Source organism: Oreochromis niloticus, linkage group LG20 (genome assembly GCF_001858045.2).
Source record: "Oreochromis niloticus isolate F11D_XX linkage group LG20, O_niloticus_UMD_NMBU, whole genome shotgun sequence".
In the NCBI taxonomy this organism is placed as follows: Eukaryota; Metazoa; Chordata; class Actinopteri; order Cichliformes; family Cichlidae; genus Oreochromis; species Oreochromis niloticus.
In genome coordinates this window covers 19,665,222-19,683,076 of record NC_031984.2, presented here as the reverse complement: position 1 = coordinate 19,683,076, position 17,855 = coordinate 19,665,222, and the positions used below count along the sequence as shown (strand labels likewise).

Genomic DNA, 17,855 nt, shown 5'->3' with positions numbered 1-17,855 from the left:
ACAGATAGCTGACATTTTAAACAATAAAGAGCTCTTTAAGTCTTGTTAAACTCCCAATCCACAGACGATGAGCCAGATATACATGGAGCATAACAGATATCCAAGCCAAACAATATGCTGCTTTTCTACTTTTTTGCTGTTTGATTGGCAGCAGGACATCATATGTGTGTAAAGTCCTAGTCTGACACTGTGTAAGAAAGTCATTACAATTCTGACAAAGGTTTCTGTTTCACTTACCCAACTCCTCTGCCTTATCTATGTGCTCTGGACAGAGGAGGACCAGCTGTTTCATAGACTGGAAAGATCCACTGGCTGCTGAGCAGGGAAAGTGGTAGAACCGCAAACAGCCCTCAGCATGGCATCGAATGGTTGCACCCAGCCTTTTGCAGTATTCGCAATTCTGAAGCAAACCACGGGTATCAAGTTTGTTTTTATATTTTCATCGAGTACATATAATCCAGGTTAATCAAACTACACTTACCCGCTGTGTCCCTGAGATAACAGCTTTATCCACGTTCTCCAACTCTTCATCCTCTGTCTGCTTTACTCCCTCTGACCACACTGCACACCAGTGATGAACCCAACATCCTCCTGTTTATAATAAAGCCCAACATTAGTAAAATATCTAACCAAACCTCTGTTCTACATCAGTGTGCTCTAGTAGATAGAACCTAATATGTTTCAAATAGCTCTAACACAAATTAAATATAGTATTTACATATATGTACACACACACACATATATTTGTTTTGACTTTAACCTGAGTCATCAAGGAGTGCTGTCAGACAAGGCGAATCAGGAAATCCAATGGAAGACAGGTCATCATTTCCAGGCTGTGGCAGTGGGGAAGCTGATGGCTGGAGGGTTGGCCGCTCAGAAAATGGTCCAAAGTGCCTCAGTTCCCGCTGTCCATGCAGACTCCGCTCCACACAGTTACAAAGCGCACAGGCTCGAACGCTCTCTCTGTACACAGGTGAGAAATTGTTGAAAGCACCTTCTTTGGATAAAGCAAGAAGCACAGTAGGTTTTATTATATAACAAAGGGCTTACACAGATGTGCTAGAAGAGGCTGCATTAGCACTCGACTCCTCCGCAGCAGGAATGGCCTTAGACTCCCCGTCAGAAGAGACAAGCTGCTTTGCAGTGGCATTGTCATCAGCTAGACAAAAGGAAAAAACATGTTTAACGCATTTTTTTTTTTTTTTAATGTTAGGAATAATTGCATGAAACACACAAATAGCTACTTTCACCTGCTCCCTTATTCACAATGGTAGCCACAGCTTACAAGGCAAAAGCACACCATTATCTTTATAAAGGTGCAGAAGAGAGTACGGGAAGCAAAGAAAACATTACCTGTTGGTTCAGAGTCATTCTCTTCGCAGTTTGATTTCTGCTCGTCCATCCCCCGTACTGATTTTGACCTCCCTGACAGAGATCTGCAATTTAAAAATGTGAACTAGCACCAGTTTGCAAATCATTGTCATACTAATTATTATGGTAATTCCACAATACTGTAAATTAAAAAAAAAAAAAATATTAAAATGGGCATAGTATTTTAAAATGCTAATGTCATCATCATCACATAATGTAGGGAAAATAAAAATGAAAAAACCTGAAAGATTTTCCTTATTTTCTCCTATACAAAACTGAACAGTAAAGTGATCTCCAGTTTCTCACTTGCTGAGACAGAAAACCCCAAATGTTCATAATACAACATATTAAACATAAAAAGCCATCTTAACCACAAAATGCACACTCTACGCATCCAAACCCACTTTTACATAAAAGCCAACAACACAACTAATAAATAATGCCTGCTGTTTCTTTCCCCCCTCTTTTTTTTTAAGATAATTTCCTTGTATTTATCCCAGTACAATCGAGCTTTTTTCGCAAACTCGTGAAAACAGCGTTAAGGTTATAAGAGCACGATCAATCCCACAACGTTTTAACAACTCAAGTTATTACCCAGCAATTCATAATCCAAATCGGTCAAGCAGTTTTGGTGGAAAAGCGCGAAATGTTAAAACTAAAATGGTGTTTTGCTAAATAAAACAACCATAAATCGGGATACACAAAGAACATACAACTTCCGTGTGTGGAGCTTCCTGTTGCAGCGGGGCTCCTTTCGTGCAGAACCTCGTCGCTAGCATCATAGTTCCGCTGCGAGGTTCACGCCATTAACAAAAATACTGTAAAACAAACAACGAGGGCCTCACCATATTTTACCCACATAGCTAATCAAAGGACGCATTCACATGAGTGTAACGTTTAAAGCTCTTAACAGGCATTTTAAACGAGGTCGGACAACTTCAATTCGCATTACAGCCCTTATGTTTTTGCTATATTACAGCTTCGCTAGGATTTATAAGTATGATCGCGAAACCGAAAAAGACACCCGCACAATCGACATCAGTGCGATGCTGGTAAATAACGGGACGATGGCTTTAAAGTACAAATCAAACACAGAAGAGCGTTTTTTCAGGAGTTACAAAATCAAAATTGTGCCATCATACTTGAGGAAAAAGCCTTCCTGTGGCTTAACGCTGTCATACACATTTCGTAATGTTTCCTTTTCGTTTTCACTGGGGCAGCTGGAAGCGGATCCCAGCCCGAGGACGATTGGGCTTTTCTGGTGGTTCATGCACAAAAGCATCAGTTATTACAAGCCGAATTTAACGCATTTAATACAGCACAAAGTATCAAAAGTATTTCAATCCTTGTCAAAATTACCCAGGGTTGTTTTGCATGTCTTTCCTATTAGTGGGAACAAAAAACGAAAAACTCCCAAACAATTTCAACGCGATTAAAAGTACTATCATATTGCCTGGTGGTGCATCATTAGCAGATTACACAGACGCTGCTAGCTGGAAAATGCAACTGAGCTACTGCACGAAATGAAACGTTAACGTTGCATGTCCGTATTAAACACACTCGATGGCACCAGAAACGCGCTCTCTTCTTGACAACAAACTAGATCTTCCAAATCTAACTGGCCTCATATCTCAGTTCATGTGGATACCATATATGTTTTATCTCAATAATACAGTTAATAACACGCAAAGCAAAAGTAATAACACGACGAGTGCTTTAACGTCTTAACATCCTGGCTAGCGAAGTTGACGTTAAAAGTGTTAACGTTACAAATTAACTTTAAGGGTAGAGCTGTTTGCTTTCAGTTTATACTCTTTACAAATAGCGACAACGATTTGTTGCAGTCACTGTAAATAATAACAGAAAAGCTACTGATATTTTACAATTGAACAACTGCAGCGCTAAGCACTATTTCTCAATGTAAACATCGACTTCAAAGGGTTGGTTCTGTCCAGAAAATTGCCATGTCCATGTCACTGGCGGCAGGCTGAAACGGAAAAGCTAAAAACTACCAACAGTGACGTAGCTGCAAAGTCTTGGAAAGAGACAAAACTACATAAAATACACAAAATCCTTCAAACATGGACATACCTTTAAAAATGTTCAACTGCTACACTGCGTATAATGGCGCGGAAACAGTCGATGTGCAACATATTTCAACCTAAAGTTAGCTCCCAGGTAACATTGCTAGTTTTCCAGCAACTACACAGCCCCCATCCACTCGAAGCTAACAGCTAAACACTACCGACTGTAGAGCTAACACCCGGTCTAAGGTCAGGGTTGGCGTGTCTTTAGGTAACAGGTTTAAAGGAGCCATAATCAAAGCAGCTCACCTCACAAAAACAATATCGTCTCCTCATGTATCAGCAAAATCCACAGAGCCACGCAGCGTCCCAAAATGCTGATGGTCGCTTCATTTTATGTACCGGACTAACACTACGGCTAGCCGGCTGGAGTCAGAGTGGGGGGAAGTGCACGTCGGCGGAAGGCAGGCTGAGCGATGCTGCTAGCTAGATGGATAATGCCATTAGCTAACAGGCAACTTGAGCTTTTGTGTCGAATGTGGTCGTACGCTACCGGGGAACTGTTAGCCACAGAGACAAGTCTAGTAAAGATTCCCCGGCTTCATACAGCGAATCGAAACTAACTACTTTTCCTTGCTTCTGGGTTTTAGCTGGGACGGCTAACATCAGCTAGCTTTTGCTCTGCTCTGGAATCTCGCTCGCGAGGTCGTGAAAAGCTATTGCAAGTTTCCACCACAACAGTGTATGCGAAAATTACAGCGCCGAACTTTGTTGACAAGCAACCAAAAGTACATTTTTTGGTGTCTGGTGTCAGTCGACCGCAGACTTTTCATCTACCTAAATTTGCGAGTCAACTTTGCATGGGTACCCTTGTGTGGGTCACTAGCATCTCTTCTTCACTTCGCGTCCTCAAACGGCTGTTCTGCCAAGTGGCTAACTGCTGCTAGCCGTGCCAGCTAATAACAACTACGTCAAAAAATTAATTCATGCAAACCAAGAGGCAGAAATTATATTTGCTACTAGTTTCTACTAAACTTTTTAAACCTTGAGTAAATCGGCGAACATCCTTGTGCGAGGCTAATAGTTTTTACCACATAAGATTTTAATCTGGTGAGCGCTGACCAGTGAAATATGGTGGATATTAGATATTAGGTCATTTTGATTTTCGGATCCAGGGAGGCCATTTTTCATTAGACTGTTATGATTGTAAGAATACAGCTGCTGTGCATATGCCTGCTGATGAATGGTTTGCTTGTTTAAATGATGGGCCGCGATCTGTGTGGGTTCAATTAGGTTAAATTTGTCGTGGTGCAAATTTATTTTTGTAATTGATTTAACAAATGTGTTCATTATGTTTAACGATTAATTTTTTCCGCCTCTGTTTTTCTGATGGCCATTGCCCGGTGCTTCTGAAACCGATGGGTCGTAATCGATTATCTAAAAAATAAATAAATAAATTTTTAGCGGGTCATGTAATGTTGCGCGTTTTGAAATCGTGTAATCGTGCAATTTGTTGCACCATTGTTTTGTTTTGCAATGTGCCTGCAAGATAAATGTCTTTCAAGGAAGGATGAATCAAACAAGGAAGAAGAAAAAACAAACAAACAAACAAAAAAACCCAGGACGAATAACAATCATTTATTGTGTTAAAATGCCCAGCCTTTAAGCAGACATTTTAAATCTCTTATCTGATCATTCACATTGAGTGTATGACCTTTCCATTAAAATATTTACCATTGTAATGCAACTTCAAATTTGATTTGCAGATAGGATTAAAAAGTGCAATGGTAATGTCAGGGAAGGTGACCAAACCCCAGTTCCTGTCAGTGGGTAAAGTGGTTTTCTTTCTTTATCTTTGCCTTATCACTGTGAGAAAACTAGTGGTACAGATAACCCGGGAAAATATAGGTTCAAGAAAGCTGTCCTGAGAACTGCTGTGACACTGACTGACTGATGGCAAGTTACAAGAAAATCTGATAAACCTTGCATGACAGTAAAGAGTTGTTTGCAGGAAGCTTTTATTTATAAAGTTGTCAAAAAGTTGTCATTTTGGGGGATTTTTTAACTGTGAAGATTATATATGTGTAGCTCTAATTAAATCAAGACATTGACCTACTTGTGTCACACTTTCTTGAGCCCATGCTGAAACACCAGGGGCCTGAGGCTGTATAAACACAAAGTAAAGGTCGAGAGTCATTGAGATGATCCAGCGAACCTACAGAAAATTAGGTTGGGTAGCAGTGGGTCCGATTACTAGAAGGTCATAGGTTTAATCATCTACTGTTTAACTCTTATTCTGCCTTAGAGCAGAACGCCCAACTGTTACAGGTACAGTAGGAACCTTGCTTGTACCTCTACATTTTTAAGTAGCCGAGGACAGAAATTCCTGCATCAGGAAGGGCATTTGGAGTAAAAACTCTGCCACATCATATCATCATATCATATCAAATTTATTTGTATTGCACATTTAAAGACCAAAGTACACCAAAGTGCTTTTAAGTAAAACCATGATACAGATAAAATCCCAATATAAAATACAAATTACAGATATAAAATAATTACATAATATAAATGCAGAGCCAGATGAAAATCACACTAATTAGCCTTAAATGCCAGGTTAAACAAGTACGTTTTTAGACGTGATTTAAAAGACTGAATAGAATCTGATGCACGAATGTCAAGAGGAAGATTATTCCATAATTTGGGTGCGGCAATGGCAAAGGCACGGTCTTCTCTGGTCTTCAGCTGTGACCTAGGTTGCACTAAGAGCAGTTGACCCGATGATCTTAGTGCTGTCTTAGGGCTATACAGACAGAGGAGATCCGCTAAGTAATCAGCTGCCATATTATTTAGGATTCTATAAGTAAACAATAAAATTTTAAAATCGATTCGATATTTGATAGGAAGCCAATGTAAGTTGGCTAGAACAGGGGTGATGGAATCATACCTAGAGGTATGTGCTGTGGTGACCCCTTGTGAATAAGGAAGCATCTGAAAGTAACTTTTTTAAAAAGAATAAAAATAATTCCACAATTGTGAAGTGAATGTGAGTGATCTGAGTTCTTAATGGTCCTTACCTACAAATAAAGACAATCATACATATTGCATTATGCACCTGGTGCAGGGGGTGGATGCACAGTTGACCCTGCACTGGTAAATTTATGCATTAATTTCATATGTGGAGAGGCATATATACACCTCGGGGTTTAGATTAGGCTGCTGAAATTATTTTACGCTGAGTGAACACATATAAATAAGGAATGGTCTTCTGAGTGTGACCTTTTATTCCAATAAGAGTTGGTGGGTTTTTTTGTTTCTTTGTAAAAACATTACAGTTTATCATTGTTCTTTAGGAGTCATCATAACACACCTAATTATTGTGGTATGCTATAATAAAGCCATTTTTACCATGGTCGACAGGAGCTATTTGCATTGACGAAAATAAAAATACTTTTGCTAATTAAAAAAATGGAAGGAATGTTGGCAAAAAATGTCCTTCGCTAGATTTTGTAGCCATGAAAAGTCCTCACTGACACTTGTTTCTTTTACAAATGGTAATATTCATTCAACTTCTGTTTGACTCTTTCAGTGCACGACTGTGGGGAGTGCATGTTTCCATTTTGAAAATAGGTTATTACTGGTCCCCCTGACAGGATTAGTTAACTCCCCATTCAGCTTTAGTAAGATTGGATTAGATTTTGGGGCGGCTGAGACTGGCTGGAAGATAGTTGCTGATTGGCTGATAGATGCACAGGGAGGGTGGTATTAGGGCACCGGGACTCTCCTATTGGGCGGTAGGTGAAGCGGATGCTCTCCACCATCTGCCTCCTGTATCTCAAGGATAATCCCCTGGAATACCTTCACAGATGTTTACAACAGAACTGGAAAATGAGAATATATTCTGATAGAACAGTAATGATGATGGTTCAAATAAACAGCTCAAGTTACTTTTATCGCATAGAGTTTCACCTGTTTTGTGGTTTGACTTATTAATATTGAGCTGGTTTTGATTTCAGATTCCTGTTACTCTGGTATGGAGCTCTCTCCTTGTCATATTGTCTGCTGGAAAAACAGCATAAAGTCCTCCTATTTGATAGGTTATTATGAACATTTTAACTCATAATACTCTACAATAAATGTTCTGAATCAAATTGAGGCCTGCTAAGAGAGGATCAGGAGTGTTTGCTATTTATTAATTTAGATGGTACCAAATACAACTCAGTGGGATGATATCAGTTCCTCCACAAGGGGGGTGTATAACCTCAGACTAGTCCTCAACAGAGCCTTACACTTTATTATGAACCTTTAAAACATTTGTTTACTTGAAACCGGTAAAAATTAGATGTTTACTAGTAATGTTTATTGTCTTTGTAGGAAGTCACATTGTACTTTATAGGCTAGACTAGATTTTTGGGTGGGATGCACAAGCGGGATGTAACAGAATAGAAAGTGGCATAAGTAATGTGCAACAATTAGCAGATAAGGGTGAAGCAAAATGATGCAATGCCGATACGATTTTTAAAAAAAACCTGATGATAAAAAACCAAAACAAAACCCTAAAGTGGGCTTCGAAAAGCAGAGATCTGTGACTGAGATAAAGTCAGAGTGTTTGCACACTGTGGCGGAATATTAAATACTCTGGGCTTTTCATTAACCTGGGTTTCCACACAGGGTTACACAACATACATTAACTCGACTGTAAGTGCTGGAATCTATCATTTCCTTGTCATATCCCTTTTCCCCCTCCACACTGAGCAACTAATTTTTGTTTAATAAGTAAAAATTTCAATTAACCTAACATGCAAAAACAATCTACACCACAGCTAAAAAGAAAAGGTAGCCTGCCATTTCATAAAAGTACAATTTTAATTTGATTTATGACATGAAAACAAGCAAGGGCATACAGCACATGTAGTAGATATTATAATAAAATGAAACATTTATATTTATATATATATTATGATTCAGAAAGTACAAAAATAAAGATTCTATTCTTCAGGGATTTCATTCCTGTCTCATTAGAATATATATATATATATATTTCATTTTTTTTTTTTATTGTATTTTTTAACATATATAGCTGAAATAAAATACATACAAAAAACCAAACCAAAACAAAAATATGATACAGTTTTGGTATTACCATTTTTATATTAACTTGCTCAAAGTGTCTCATTATGTTCAGTTTCTTATACATTTGTTAGCATGTATAACATTATGGCAGATTATTATACAAAAATAGGGGGTAAAAGCTAGCAAGCATTTCCAGTGTTTTTCAATCCTTTAAGGAATAAATGGGAAGTGTTAGCATATTGTATAAACGTAGCAGTAGGCTATGGCACTTATTAGGTGTGCAAAGATTTTGGTTCTTAAGGATGAAATGACTCGGAGTCTAAAAGAACGCACCCAAAACTGTAGAGTAGTCTAGCATACCAGTGCACCTCTGATGTCTCCTGCTGCAAGGAGTGCTTCTCTCTACTTTCCATCCTCAGGGCATCACTCACGTTGACTTGTTTGTTCACATACACACCTGCCTTGTCCTTTGTAGGCAAAGTGCTAACATGCATTGGAGTCTTAGTGCAACTTTTTTGAATGTCAGTATCCTGCTGCTCTTCTGCGGTTTCTCCCCAAAGTAGCTGCTTGAATGAGAAGAGAAGTCGCAGGGGTCCAAAAGCCCAGTGCGCAAGCCTGTGGTCCTCCACCAGCGCATAGCTGGATGCCAGCACGCCATCAACAAACAAAGTTCCAGCGTCTGTCAAGGGTGCATACACTCCCACGCTTTCCGTTAGTGAAACTGAGATGATTTGGGATGCATGCACTTGCTGCTCTGCTGTATGTATGAGAACACAGTCTCCTTGTCTGACCCTGCTTGCAAACTGAGGCTGGTACTTACTGTTTTCTTGTCTGCAGTGCGGGTCTAAAAAGACCAAGTGATTCGGAGTAAGGGCCAATCTATGTCCATGTTCTGTCTCCAGAGACAGAAAAGCAGACCAGCTTTGTTGATCCCGATGGAGAAACAAGAGGACTTGGCTATACACGACTTGGCCTGTCCCAGATAGGGCCATGACTCTGTCCCCAGGAGTGAGTGACGACAGGCTCTTCTGCATCCCTCCAGCCACAGTTACCCGGGCCCAGCCTGGGAAACAGCCACCTTTTTCCACAGCAAGAGAATGATCTGCAGAAGGATCAGCAGACAAAGCCAAAATGAGTAAACACAAATTGTGTTCCCTTTTTTTTTATAAACTTAAATATCCTGATACATTTCACACTGAAGTAAAGTAATTTAACAATACAAGCACAGCTTTTAATGGCAGCTACCTTCTTAAACTTACCAGCTTTTACTGAGCAGTGGACACGATGTTTGGACTCATAGTGGACCCAGTCGAAGCCTGCTTCCACAGCGAGCTGGGCCAGGAGACCGTACTTTTCAGGTCTTCTATCAGACGTGGTTATATCCACAGCCCGGCCTTCATAGTGCAGAGAGCCAGGAGGATGGTTACCATCTTCATCCCAGGCCTCTGTCACACGCAAGCGTATCCCTGGCCACTGGTTCATCACTGCAATAGCCAGCCTGTTCAAGCACTCCTTACATCGCTACGGGGCAGAATAAGAAAGAGGGCAGATATTGATTTTGGAGCACTTCAGTAAACTTGCAAATATATTCACAAATTTATCAGCATGAGCACCCATCTCAGCCTACAACAAATTGCAACACAGAAGAAAAACCTTGACTTGACTCAGTGTTGTTTTTCCCTCGGAAACCCAAACTAACAGATGATGATTTGTTAGTTTTCAGAAGTAGAAACTGTAGAATCTAAAGAGTTCCTAATTTTCCAAAAACAAGTCACTCAGTCTCATCAGCACACAAGAGATGTTCAAGAGACAGAAACTTATGATTATTACCACTCTCTAACAGTAGGCAGAAAAAGAAAAATGTGGTTTTTACACCTAAGTGCGTAGACTGATTTCAGTGCGCCTCAGCAGAAAACGATTCCAGTATTTCAGCTCTGTCTCCAGCTCCCAGGTTATGATTGTTTGTCAGTTGGCATCATCACACAGTTCCTCCTCTCCTCTGCTAAAGGCCATTTCAACCTTGCTCAAACAATCAGAGTACAAGAACAAACCCTACTGTAGCCAGTTTGGCACATTCCTTGGCCTTTTCAACAGGGTGACAGAATAATCAAGGCCATTCTCTGCCTTTCCAGATTGTTCCAGACTTGAGTTTCTCAGTTTCACCCCTGAGACATGTGATCAAATATGTGCACAGTGACTCCTAACACCCCCGTGGGCCATAATGTTACAGACTGTGTCAGCATTGTCGCAAAATAGCAGGCTGAAAAATAATGACGTCAGCATCCGAGGTGATACACTCATGCAGCTACTGAACGGCGCTGGCTTGTGACTTTTGCTGTGGCAGGTTTTGAAACCTATAATTATGGCAGTAAAGCTCATTTCGAATACATAATGGATCAACAGCGAAGGAGGAAGTGACAGCAAACGATGGGAGCTGAAGTTGGGAAAGAAGAAAGCGCCGTAGCAGAGGCCTGAGGTTGGGACTAAAAAGAGAGGGCAGAGGGGAAGAATGTATGGGCACGGACTTGGGAATGTGACAGCAAGAGTGAGAAAAAGAGAGAAGGACAGAAAACAAACTGGGTACATTTATCTCGCAATGCCATTGAAGAGAGGCATTTCATTGTCACAACTACAATAGTCGCTTTTCCGACGGTGCCATTACTTCAGTAGGAGGGAATTTTGTATAGGCGACCCCTCTGAGTCTCCAAATGACGCACAAAGAACGTCTTTCACATCTGGGCAAAAAAAGGGGGCACATGCACACATACACACACATTCAAACTGGTATCAGGAGGGCACACGTATACAACCACAGATTTCCCTCACATACAAACCCTACGGGAGGAGAAGGAACACAGATTAATATCCTAAACAATCACACAAGACGATAGTATCCAAAACCGTGGAGTATCTGAGTGTGAATGGAGCTTGTGTTCACGTTCAGAAGTGTGGCATTCCTAATGGGTAGTTTGAAAGTTCTTTAAAGCGGCCCAGATCTTAAATCTTTGAGGACGTGGACTGTCTTCTCAAGACACTGTAAATTTGGCTACCTATCCTTAGAAATCAATCAGGAATTTAAGTGCCCTGCCTGGATTTTTTTTCTGCTGGGCACACTGAGAACCTGTCATGGGAAGTGTGTTATTTCAAATAACAAAGACTTTGGTTAAAGATTAAAAGGAAATGTTCCTGTAGAAAAACTCAGCCACTTAAGGGTAGTGTTAAATTACATCCTTATCTTCTTATCTTTAAAAAAAAAAGTGAGGTAAGGTTTGGTTAAAGCTTACACAGGCCGTGCTGAGCATTTTTATCTATTAACAGACTGGCAAGTGCAGGTAGATAATGACTGGGATTATATGATTTGTTTTGAAGGTGCAAACAGCAGTTTGTCCATTTAGGGAAATGTAGCTGATCAACCATCCAACAACGAGACTATCCAGAAAAGGGAAGTCAGTCCGTGCATCACCTCACTGAGTCAATCTGGTGCTGCATCTTTGGGCATTTATTGGACTTACTGCACAACAGTCACCAGCGATCACGGAAATCAATGAAAACGACTGTTATCACTGTATCACACTGTAAAAAAATGCAACCCAGCTCGACACTAGTCTCACCTTAGTCATGAAGCGGTCAGCGCCTGTGTTCTCCTCGTCCTTGAAGACAATGTCTGGGTTGTAATTGGACACAAGTTCGTTGAAACGCTCAGAATTGCGTGCGATCTTGCCCTCTGCTCTCCCACTGGCCCCCAGGTTGTTCTCTGATAAGTTGGGGAAAAACTGCTTGAGGCGCATGGCTGTGAGCTTTCTGGGCCTGGGACGGGTGCCGTACCGCGGGCCCGGTCCGCATCCCTGGACCAGCCATATAAAAGTCCACACAGCAACCAGGGTGAGCTGTGCCAGGTGGGCCCACCAGAACTGCTTCATTGAGGAGGGTTGGGTCTCCCAGAAGTCAGTGGCTCGCAATGTGTGCGGCAATAGCCCAGGTGTGATAGCTCCAGGTGTGTGACAGCAAGTGAATGAGAGTCAGATCTTGGTCCATTCCAAATCATTGATCATTAGAGGTGATATTTATTTATTTTTATTTATTTATTTTAGCCCAGAGACTAATAAAGTTCCGGGGCACGTAGGTTACTTCATATCCCGGTGTTTCTCCTTAATTTAAAAAAAGTTTTAAAATACAAAGCAAGTGCTTCACTGTTTTGGTGACGGCGCGATCTGATTGGCTGAAGTCTGGCATGTGTTAGGTCACTGAAAATGTGGAAATACAAAGGCTCTTTGAAGATTTCAGTGCGTATCAGCGGGAACTACGTCTCCTGTGATCTGAGAGTCATCTTTAGATATCCTCCAGAGGTGCCTGTCTTGACGCAGGTGTTTTGGTGGATTTCTGCTCACTTACCGCTTCTCTCTCTCCCTCTCTGTGTCTCTCTCTCTCTCTCCCCCACACCGTCTCCTGGACTGGACACACAAACTGACGCACACCTAAAGCCCGATAGCCGCCTGACTCTGGGGTTTTTCTGGACGCTCCAATGAATCTCTCATCCCTGCTGTCCATCCAGTAATGCCTCTACCGACACTTTTTTTTTTCTTCCTTCTCTCCTTCGTCCACCGTCTTTTGTCGCGTTTCAGCGCTCCTGGCCACCTTGCGCCAGCCATTGGTTCTTATTAGCGTCCGGACAAGATTGCCCTCCCTTCCTCTGCTCGCTCCCACCGCGACAGCACACGCCTCCATCCATCCATCCATATAAAGGACACATCATTTGGCCACTTATGTTCACACCGTGAACCCCACCCCCTTATCAAAATACTGAAAGTTTAGACATAAAAAACTAAAAAGTTGCAACAAAGATAATACACAGATCTATTTCAGTTTTTTGTTTGTTTGTTTTGTTTTGTTTAAGACAAATTGTTCATTATAAATACCCTTTAAAAACACAAAATTTAGGATTCATATGGAGCTTTTACAGTAGCTTAAATTTCCAAAGTTTCTTGTCAGTTGAGTTGCTTTGAGCCAACATGTCCTTGCCTCTGTTTGCTCATCCCTCCCACAGCACACTCATGCTTCTGTTATAAATAGACAAGAGTTGAAGGTGAGGACCTAAAGATGGAGCACAAGTGTCCAGCCTTGACACCCACAGACTATGACTTACAGTGCTGCCTTCCTGTGTTTGGGGAACTAGCCTGACCCTCCTGAACCAAGCGCACCCAAGACCTCTTTGGTGGAAACACCCGCTGGCCCTATCATCAATTTATTATTTTTATCCACCCTAGAACAATAGCGGCGAGAATTATAAAAATGTGTCTGATAATGCCCAAAGTGGGAGCAGAAAAGAAAGTAATCACCGTGTCTCAAGGGTGGGACATCTGTAATCGCAGAGGGAAGCTTAAATTAATGGCAGATTAAAGGTCAAAGTGCATGTCACTGTCCTATCTCTGGCTTCCTGAACCTAATACATCAGGCCTGTTTCTGCACTGTGGCTGTTTCAGGGAAACAGAGGAGTGGTGGCCTGTCTTTACTGAATGTTTCAAATAGTATATGTCTTGATGGTTTGTTGTAACTGAAGGTAATCTTCTTTTTTTTTAAAAAAAAGAAGAAGAAGGAAAAAAAGACTTATTTATAAAGTGACTTATTGTACTCTAAACATTTCATTTTGCACAGTGATGGAGCTCAGGTCACTGAGCTCCACACTGACCATGGAAATGCACTCTCGCTGGGGGAAGTTTCTAGATGATCCCAGGATGTTGTAGGGAGGGGTGGTAAGGCGAAGCTGCATGTTCCTGTCCTTATGATAAACATGGAGAAAGGTTCAAGTCTGGCTTAGGCAACACAGATGAGAGATATCAGCCTTTGTAACAAATGCAGGGAATAACTCAATCAAAAAAAGTAACAAACACTTTCATATCTACAATTACTCACATCAGTGTTTCTCTTCAAAGCTATACAAGAAAAAAAAGATTTCCATCTGACATGAAAGGGAAAGGAAGGAAGCAAACATCTGTGGGCTGGAGATGGAAGAGAAAAAAAAGGTCATTATTATTAGTTTTTATTTTGGTGCCCCCATCCTCCAGCCTCCCCCTGCCTCCTTCTGGCTCTTAGCATTTTACTCCCCCATTTCAGGATGGGAGTACATGACTGGGTGAATGGTTCAGTTTCCTGCAAAGCCACAGCACAGAAAACGAGATCTTTCCTGCTTGGGTTAGGCTACCCTGCTTTGTTTCTTCCAAACAGACGGCTGTGCTTGCACCTGAGCTGGTGGTCACACTCAGTGCCTTTGCACTTACAGGTGCACTGTGAATTTGGGTCATACTCGACGAATAGCCGATATCTCAGAATGCAGCAAGGGTTTGAAATTAAGATTCAGTAAAATAGAAGTAGCATTTTTTAAACAATGCCAGCTTTGACTTTTCAAGTGTTAGTTTTGTCTCATAGAGCTGATTAGACATTCTGCAGGATCCACTTCCTCAGATGGAGGCCATTAGAAGGGTTTCCGAGGGGGGTGAGGGCAAGGAAAGTCAAGGAACTGACACCTAACCGACTCCCCCTTCTCTCACACACCCGTTTTCACTGCCCACCACTGTCTGTCACTGTGTTATCAGTGCAGGAAGCGCAGGGTGGTGCATTCTAGTGCAGCTGCACACACTGTATTGTAACTCTGGTTTTGTATTTAATACATCAGTTCGTGTCATGTTTTCATGTTTAATTCAGGTGTGCCACATATAGGGATGTGAGACGTGTACCTTAGCATGTTATGGCTAAGATTAAGCATGCCTGACGTGGCTGGGATGCAGCTCATAAAAAATACAAAATAAAAATAAACAGAGTACCAGTGAAGTTGAGGCGATGCTGTGTGAAAGTGGACAATAGACTGCGAAGGGTGGAACTTCCTGGCTGCTGACAAGCAGGTCAAAGGTCAAACATGATGCTATACCTTCTGCTAATTCCATCCCCAAAATTCATTTACATTGTGCAGTAGTGTGCGGGAGACTTGAGTCATCCCTCATTTCTATATATTTTCCTCCCAAGGAACCAGACTTTCTTGTCTCGATTTCAGTCCAGTCCTCTTACCTAACCGGAGGAACGGTTCTGTTTTGTTTGTTTGTTTGTTTGTTTGTTAATCCACTTAATATTGGTTTAAGCAAGCATAAAAAAGCACTTAACACAAGGGATGAAACAGAATTGTGTTTATTCAGCTAACAACTTAGCACAGAGCCATTAGTCTTTCAGCACGTTGTTACCAGAAGCGTGTCACAGAAACACGTAATCTGTTCCCGTTTCTTTATCTGAATTTACAAAAATGCCAATGATAACAGAGTTTGACAGACACAGAATAGTATTTTCACCAACAAGGTGATTCACAAAGAGCTATTAACCAAAAACTTATCTCTGTATATCTCAAAAAAATAAATTAAAAAATTTGGAAACTGGAAGTGGGAAGCCTAAAGTAGATGAACAGCATCTGAAAGCCATGTCCACAAAAAAACAGGAAAAAGAAAATCCAGCAAGGCCTAACACAGGACCTGAGAGATACATCCACCGTTCACTGAACCCTCATCAGAAGCTGTCTCAGTGGAAGGGTGGCTGTGAGCGTGTCATTGTTAAGGAAGGGAAATAGGGAGAAATATCGGAGGTATGCCAAATTAAACAAGAAGCAGAGAACTATTTCTGAAGAATACTTCAAGAAATAATAAAAAAGCTTGAGCTCAGACTGTGTCGAAAAATAAAAGTAGTCGCAGCATCATAGACTTCATGCCCATTAGATTTGTAAAAATCTAGGTTTTTGCACTACATTTCCATTTGTTTCACACATCTTTCAATAAATCCCTGCACTTATTTTCCCATTTCCCCCCGCCAAAATAAAAAGAATTGAGGGGTGTCTCAAGTCTTTTTCACACTAATGTGTGCATTAAATACTGTTCACTTGGATTTCTCAGTGTAAATTGTGATGATAAGGTTTTTGAACCACTCACACACAAGAAAAGCTCCACGCTGCATCCTTCACCCGATGAAACAAAAGGCCTGTGGCAGTCGACTGTGTGAAGCAAGTGTGCCGTGAGTGTGCACACAGGATGGCGGGCAGCTATAGCAAGTGGACAGTGTGGCCCATTATCAGTTGATTAGCGAGCAAGTCTCGCCTTTTCCGGAGTGATTCTGCATTTGCAAGTGTAGAAAAGAGGGAATAACAGCCCTTAATGCATTTTGGCACAAACTTCAAACGACCGACTGTCAGGAAAGCTACTCTGTGTCTTTTTCCCCCCACTTCATTCTTATGTTTTGACAATAAAGATAGCCTATCTCATCCCATAACAAGCTGGCTGTTTCCCGCCTTTTCCCTGATAGTCCCGGCATGCATTACTATAGTGTGTTTCAGAAAGGGACCGCTGAGACACTTTGATTGCATCGCTATCAAGCTTTAATTTCTGCTACAGGGGAATTGAGGTATCATAGTGTTACACCAACCACTTTCAAGGCTGACAGTGACAGTTAGGGTTATTTTACGATGCAAATGTGTGCACACGGTGCTCCAGTAAGACAAATCATTCAATCCAGTGGGGCTGTAGCTGGTAAGCTCTTAAGGCTAAAGAAAAGAAAAGAAAAAAAAGATTCAAGCACAAACTGCACCATTTCTCCAAGGTGCAAAACTGTTTGTTGTCAAGAAGGACTTTCAGGAGCACAGAGAGGGCAAAAACCCTCACACACACACAAAAAAAAACATGTTTAGCATCAATCACCAGAAGTCCTAAGTGCAATTTTCTAGTCACATCCAAAGAAAACAGAGAATAATTGGTGCAAATTCAAATCACCAACTTGTAGCTCCATGATTAAATGCATCAGACTGGGTTTGTTCAAATATAAAATCACATTTAACAAAATCTAATTTTTCACCTGGTTTCTGAAATCACACCAACAGTTCTTTCGTATACACCTTTTAACTGCCTATAGTGTCACTTGCCTGAGAGAGAGAGTAACCGGCCTGCAGATGTCCGAGTAATGTTACGGCGACATCTGAGTTCATTTCCTGTTAGCAAAGGAAATGAAGTTCAAAAACAAAACCTAAACAAAATAATCTTAATTAAAACATCCAAAGAAGCAAAACAAGAGATGCAAGAAAAAAAAAAAAATCAACAGGGAGAAATTAATCAGCTGGGGTTTTCTTGAACAGACTTAAGAAAAAAAAGAAAGAAAAATAGGAAATGAACAATAGGCAAGGAAAAAGGAATGAAACAAAGGAGGTGGGTGGTGGGGATGTGAAGGAGTGATCGTAAGTGAGCGCCGCTTCTCCTGATTTGGAAGGTTATCTGGCATTTGCATCGAAGTGGGGAAAGCATGTGCAACGGCTGCAGTGGCGTCACGAGTGGACACCGCTGACAGACAGGCCCAAATACAGCTTTCTTC

At 41.1% G+C, this 17,855-nt stretch overlaps 2 protein-coding genes across 7 annotated transcripts in view; both read right to left on the bottom strand.

Moving 5' to 3' along the window:
• kmt2d (lysine (K)-specific methyltransferase 2D) overlaps positions 1-5,496 on the bottom strand; it is a 30,602-nt gene extending 25,106 nt beyond the window's left edge. For 3 of the 6 annotated variants that reach the window (XM_019349666.2, XM_025901855.1, XM_019349669.2), the window contains exons 1-6: positions 3,705-5,496; positions 1,354-1,436; positions 1,051-1,159; positions 761-963; positions 482-591; positions 238-400 (exon numbers count right to left, since the gene is read on the bottom strand). In XM_019349666.2, coding sequence (XP_019205211.1) covers positions 238-400; positions 482-591; positions 761-963; positions 1,051-1,159; positions 1,354-1,402 — 634 coding nt within the window. In that variant the 5' untranslated portion in view covers positions 1,403-1,436; positions 3,705-5,496. Of the gene's footprint in view, positions 1-237; positions 401-481; positions 592-760; positions 964-1,050; positions 1,160-1,353; positions 1,437-1,965; positions 2,091-3,462; positions 3,484-3,704 lie in introns of those variants that run through there. The other 3 variants (XM_019349667.2, XM_025901854.1, XM_019349668.2) reach the window with 3 other exon arrangements.
• Positions 5,497-8,242: 2,746 nt separating this feature from the next.
• On the bottom strand, positions 8,243-13,201 carry dhh (desert hedgehog signaling molecule). Its single transcript, XM_003448245.4, has 3 exons — positions 12,080-13,201; positions 9,728-9,989; positions 8,243-9,570 (listed from the first exon to the last, which is right to left on the bottom strand). Exons 1-3 carry the CDS (start codon positions 12,386-12,388, stop codon positions 8,765-8,767), a joined length of 1,377 nt encoding a protein of 458 aa, XP_003448293.1. The 5' UTR covers positions 12,389-13,201; the 3' UTR covers positions 8,243-8,764.
• Between the last annotated feature and the right edge of the window lie 4,654 nt (positions 13,202-17,855).